The sequence below is a fragment of the Chenopodium album genome, chromosome 9, assembly GCF_948465745.1.
Source record: "Chenopodium album chromosome 9, dcCheAlbu1.1, whole genome shotgun sequence".
Classification (NCBI taxonomy): domain Eukaryota; kingdom Viridiplantae; phylum Streptophyta; class Magnoliopsida; order Caryophyllales; family Amaranthaceae; genus Chenopodium; species Chenopodium album.
Genome location: NC_137842.1, coordinates 64,284,954 through 64,291,062, shown reverse-complemented (window position 1 = coordinate 64,291,062; position 6,109 = coordinate 64,284,954). Strand labels below are relative to the sequence as shown.

The 6,109-nt window shown below is 32.9% G+C and overlaps 2 protein-coding genes across 2 annotated transcripts; both read left to right on the top strand.

Moving 5' to 3' along the window:
* Window positions 1-932: 932 nt before the first annotated feature.
* LOC145557933 (F-box/kelch-repeat protein At3g23880-like) lies at window positions 933-2,165 on the top strand. The gene has a single exon (XM_081619109.1). It carries the CDS (start codon window positions 933-935, stop codon window positions 2,163-2,165), a length of 1,233 nt encoding a protein of 410 aa, XP_081475235.1.
* Window positions 2,166-4,867: 2,702 nt separating this feature from the next.
* On the top strand, window positions 4,868-6,109 carry LOC145557932 (F-box/kelch-repeat protein At3g23880-like). The gene has a single exon (XM_081619108.1). The coding sequence runs from the start codon at window positions 4,868-4,870 to the stop codon at window positions 6,107-6,109; it is 1,242 nt and encodes a 413-aa protein (XP_081475234.1).

The window sequence follows — 6,109 nt, the reverse complement described above, 5'->3', positions numbered from 1 at the left end:
TTACTGTTGTAGTTTAAGATAGGGAAACTAAGGTCATTTCAAGGGAAACAACAGTCTCCCATTAGCACATACAATAGAGATTTATTATTTGACACTGCACATTTGATAGCGATTTATGTTTCCTTTTATTATAGTATGTAGTTTTATCAAAATATTCAGATTATAAAGCAATACCACCATGGATTTTAAGAAATGAAAAAATAAATAAATTATCTCCTAACACCAGAGCAATATCCAATTATATTTCACAACTGATTCTCGAGTTATGCTCGATTTTTGAAAATAACAATAATTGAAATATAGATCGAAGTTTCTAGCGAATTGTAACTTGGTAGTTAATTATAATACTAATCATTAGATAAATAATAAGTTTCTAGACAAATTAATGTAACTAATACACATTTTGTAGACCCATTAATTATTATTTTTAGGAAAAACATTATTAGACTTTTTTTTTTTTTTTTTTGAAATAACATTATTAGACTTTGTTTTCCGTAATATCCATTTTTTTCTTAATAATGAAGAAAAATATCTCTGGTTTCAAAAAAAAAAGAAAAATATCTCCATTTTCTTCATTTCGTCAGCAATGACGTACTATCTACAAAATTGACCTAATTCTACCCTAATCCAAAAACAACATCAAAAATATAAATAGTCTTTTTTTTATTCATTCACTGTCACTTTCATTACAAGCCGCCACCCTCACTCTTGCATTCATCCTCAAATTCAGCATTCTCATTTCTCATCCGATCAACCCTCTTAATCTGCGCCACTCTCTTCAGGTACTAATTCAATCGCAAATTCTTCACTAATTCCAATTAAAAATTTAATCAATTGCAAACCCCTAATTTTATAATTTAAACTCAATTAATTATTTTTTTTTGTGTGTGTTTTTTCATTTTATAGGCCAGCTTTAGATCCAGCGTTGAAAGATGATGAACAACAACTCATCGCCCAAAACCATTCCGGATGATCTGATCATGGATAACATCCTAACAAGACTTGAAGTGAGACCTCTACTTTGCTTCAAGTCTGTTTCAAGAGGATGGCTTTCCATGATATCGAATCCTGAATTCGCCAAAAAGCACTTTGAATTGATGTTCCCCTCGCACGATCAAAATCTGATTGTTCAAGAGGAGCGTGATTCTGAGGAAGAAGATAAGTTTTATTTATCGTTTGACAATAATTACAATCTGATTGAGTATACTAGATTGATGAATAGACATCCTACTCTTCGATTTAATACTCTAAATACTCGTGTGGTGGGCTCTTCTAATGGGCTATTGTGTATGTATGATGAAGATAGTCTGCGCTTGTATGTTTGGAACCCTGCGACCAACCAATGCCGCGAGACCACTGTTCCGTTGGCTCGTGGTAGGTGGGATGATTTTCAAATGAAGTGTATTGGGTTTGGTTATGTGTCGTCTATTGATGATTATAAGATAGGGTGTTTTGTGTTATATAATCAAACTTTACAAATTCTTGTGTTTTCTTTGAAAACTGGGGTTTGGACACAAAAGCCTCAGACAAATCTATACTATCCATTGTTGTTAACATTTGAAGATGAAAACCCGGCATTTGTTGGTGATACCATTTATTGGATTCCGCAACATTTGAATCCAGAGATAAACTACATAATTGGGTTGGATTTAGTTGAAGAAGATATGGTGTTTATCCCAGTAATAGCAAGATTCCCCGGAGATTGGGTAAGTGCAAAATTATTTCGGATGGAAGGGTGCTTAGCCTTATGTTTAATTCAGAATTATGCTAATGATGAAAAGAGTATTTGTCATGTTTGGAAGATGAAAAGGGAGGAATGTGGTGAAGAGGCATATGCGATTTCGTGGAAGAAAGTATTATGTCTTAACTATGTAGGAACGGATTTTAATTTTTTATTTGAGACAGGGAAGTGTTTGGTAAGTCAGATATCATATCAATCTCACCGGCTTATATTACATGAACTTAGCAAGGTATCGAAACCAAAACAAGAGCAAGAGCAAGAGCAACAAGAAGAGCAAGAGCAAGAACGACAAAAACCACCCGATGAAGGTACCATTGTTTGGGAATCAGCAGATGGAGGAAGCTTGGCTAACTACTTTTCATCAAGGGCCACATTCGGCTATTCTGAGAGTCTCGTTTCACCTTTGGAAGAGAATGAAGATTGACTGAGCTTGAGAGAAGATTATGAAGAAAAAGGGACTTAATTAGGAGCCAATTAATAATTAATCAGTGTTTGGTGTTGTTTGTGTCGTTGTAATATTTAGTTGCTTTTTAGGCTCAATTTTAGTCCAATTTTACTGTTTGTATTGGCTAGTCTTAGCAATCCAGACATTACTATGTTGTCTTGTAATAGAGATTATCTTTTGCTTTGGTTAGTTGCGTTAAATTAATGAAAAGATCAGTTGTGGTACTTATATTGTTTGAGCAACATTTTGTTTTGACATGGTACAAACGGCAAATCCTGAACATCTATAATCTGAATAAACCATTCTAATTGATATTTTGTAGCAAGCACATATCTACTACTCGTATGAAATTTTTGTTTCAAAATAAATGGTTAACAATTTCACAAATCTAATTATCTCAGATATTAGTCCTTGTTTGACTAATTTCTCATCCTTACTATGATAAGTAGCGTGTCATCTATACCTAGTATTTAAAACACAAATCATTCTGCATTCATTATCATATGTCAAATAAATGCGCAAATTTATTACTTTACATTAACGTTATTGATAAAAGTGCGGATAGTGAAAATAGATACAACTCTCAACATCATCGAGAAGTAAATAATGTGTTGACCAAGCAGAATTTTATTTCGATCTAAGACTTGGAAAATGCGTGATATCAATGCGCAAAGACGTTAATTATGTGCAGGGTGAATTAGAAAATTAGCTACCGTATTTGCCAATTTGAAATTATGATAAATAAAAACGCAAATTGTGAAAATAGCTAGCTTTGATAAATGCCCAATAGCTCGAATAAATTGTAACGTGTAGCATAAGATATTTTTAATCATCATCTTAATAAATGCGCAAATTTATTACTTGCTCAATTTACGCTCGACACGGTTGAGAGCATGCTTATGCCCTAACCCCACCACCAAACCCTAATCCACCTAGAAAAAGAAAACTTTAAAAAAAAATTGACAAACCACCACAACAACCATCACAACCACTCGAACCTCTGCAAAAAGATTTATAAAATTTTGTAACTTAATAAAATATGGCTTCACAAGGTTAAATCTGACCATGATTTTGTAATAAATAAGATAGTTCGTTGTCGTTAATTACTTTCCTCACCACTTTAATTTATTCGTTCTCTTCCATCACCTGTGATCTTTTCATCAAATTATGCAAAACCTTTTGACAAAACCTATCTTTTGACACAACTAAGGGAAATTTTCTTTTCTTTCGTAATATGCAGATATATCAAAATCTTGGAGAATACAACCGCAGATTTCATAACTTATTCGAAAAATTATTTATTTTCGAATACTATCGAGAGCAATATCCATTTATTTTTAACTTTAATGCGTAGTTCCTTTATTTCATTGTGCAATTTAATTTGCACTTTTATTTATCATTATTTTAGAAAGGAAATTAAAATATGACTCGTTCTACACATAATTTATGTTTTGCACCTACATTATCCATTTCTTAGAAAAAAATATCTAAAATTTAATTTGCGGCTAGGTCAACACTTTATTTAATTACCTATTGACAGTGATATTTATTTTCATAATTGATTTGCACATTTATTAATACTGTTTAATCAAGGTAAATACATTCAAAAATTCTACAACACAATCTACACATTAGGACGAGTTATATATATATCCATTTTCTTTCACAATTTTCATTTTTATCATTCTTTAAGAGAAGCAAATAAGTGCGAGAATTACTAACTTAATTAGCTCAATATAGTCTCAATACTATTGAGAGCATGCAATCAATACCGTAATGTAAACTTTCATCGTTGTCTTAAGGGGATAATTAAATTAAATTTAGTCACAAACTTATGGCCTATTCTACACATTATTTATTACTCTTGACGCTATTGAGAGAACAAAGTCTTGTATAAAGTGAACCCACTTTAATTTTATTGAAAGACAATCAATGTGAAGATAACTTTAAAAAAAATTTATTGTAACTTTAAGAAACATTAGCGTAACTTTTAATTTGTAATAAGTTTCATTGTATTTTATTAATGTGTACTTTATAATGGATACATGTTATAAAAACTAATACTCCCTTCGTTTCATAATTAGAAGTCTATTTTTCTTTATTATGTGAGTAATAAATGTTAGAAATAGGCTTCAAATTATGAAACGAAAAGAGTATGATTTTGGTTTTAAAAAAAAAAAAAACTAATATGATTAATCTGATACATCATCAGTGATTTTCTATTTTCTTAGAGTAAAATTCATGTTAAAAATGATAACTTTTTATAATTTAGAGTAACTACCCGTCATACAATAAGTTAATGAGATTACGTCCTTCTTAATTTTTTTAAAAAAAAAAAAAAAAAAACCTATATTGAGAGCAATATCAATTTTGATCTTATATCCTAAAAGATACCCTAGATTGGTGACACACTGACACTCTGTACACCTAGCCCAATCCTTGACCTATCCAAAGAAAGCATGACTTAACTGACAATATAAATATTGTCCTCTTTTTCCTCACCCACTATCCTTTTCATTACAAACCGCCACCTTACAGATTTTCAGGTAATTCAATTGCTAACTCAAAAACCATTTTCATCTTAATTTTCACTAATTCTAAACCCTCATTTCATAATTTTAGCTTAATTCTTATTTTAATTTGTTTAAAATTTTCAATTACAGATTTTGATCAATTTCAAGATGATGATGAACAACAACTCGTCAACAAAATCCGATTCCGAAGTTATCACACCAATAACTCTCCCAGATCAACTCATAGCGGACCAGATTCTATCAAGACTTCCGGTAAAACCCCTCATTCGCTTCAAATGTGTTTCCCATGGTTGGCTTTCTATAATCTCGAGTCGCGAATTCGCAAAAACCCACCTCCAATTCTCGCTTTCAAAACCTCAATGTCTAATTCTATCTGATATGTTTGATAGAAACAACTCATATGGCCATTGTTTAACCTTTGATAAAGACTACAATGTCACCGATTTTGTTAGTTTGGAAAATAAATATCCCGCTTTCGGGGCTATTAGCAGTCGTCCACATACTAATAGTGTGGTTGACATTGCTAATGGCCTAGTGTGTTTGTACGACAGGCGGATTTTGAGTTTTCATGTATGGAACCCTGCGACGAACCAATACCGTTCTACTGGCAGTCCTGTTCCCGGGTATCATCCAGGGGGGAATACAACGGTTTTGGGTCTCGGGTTTGGTTTTATATCATCCATTAATGATTATAGGATAGGATGCGTGTTAAAGTGTAACAACGATTTGTATGTTGTTTATATATATTCCTTAAGGACCGGAGAATGGGAAGTAATGGAAGCTATGGATACGTGCAATTTAATGTATCCGGGATGGAACTCGGCTTTTGTCGATGATTCAGTCTATTGGGCAGCCTTACTTCATCCGGAAGAGGTAAACCGAAGTGAGGTTAAGGATCCTGTGGAATACTATATAGGTGGATTGAATTTAGCGAATGGGAAATTGAAGAGAGTCCAATTAATGGATTTGCGCAATAAAGATTATAGCATTTTTAAGGTGTTTCAGATGAACGGGTGCTTGACATTGGGTTGCATCGAGTATCATAATGATAGATTTGGGCTTAAGAGTTGCGAGTTTTGGATGTTGAAGCAACATGATGACCCGAGATCTTGGGTGAAATTGTTCTTCTTCTATTCCAATGGGTCAGATCTGCTACACTTATTTGAATCGGGAAAATGTTTGGTAAGTACGTTTGATTATGAGATGGATGGGCTTCTGTTACATGATCCGAGTCAGGAAGATGCTGCTGAAGAAGCTACTGTTGTTTGGAGAGGAGAGGAGGAAGGACAATTCTTCTACCATTTTAAAGGACATGCAATGAATTATGTTGAGAGTCTCGTTTCGCCTTTTGGAACAAACGTGTTTGATCGGGATGGGGATGCTCATTAG

Bases quoted from the DNA above. Each gene is read 5' to 3' on its own strand.
- LOC145557932 (XM_081619108.1), top strand. From the start codon at position 4,868: ATGATGATGAACAACAACTCGTCAACAAAATCCGATTCCGAAGTTATC.
- LOC145557933 (XM_081619109.1), top strand. From the start codon at position 933: ATGATGAACAACAACTCATCGCCCAAAACCATTCCGGATGATCTGATC.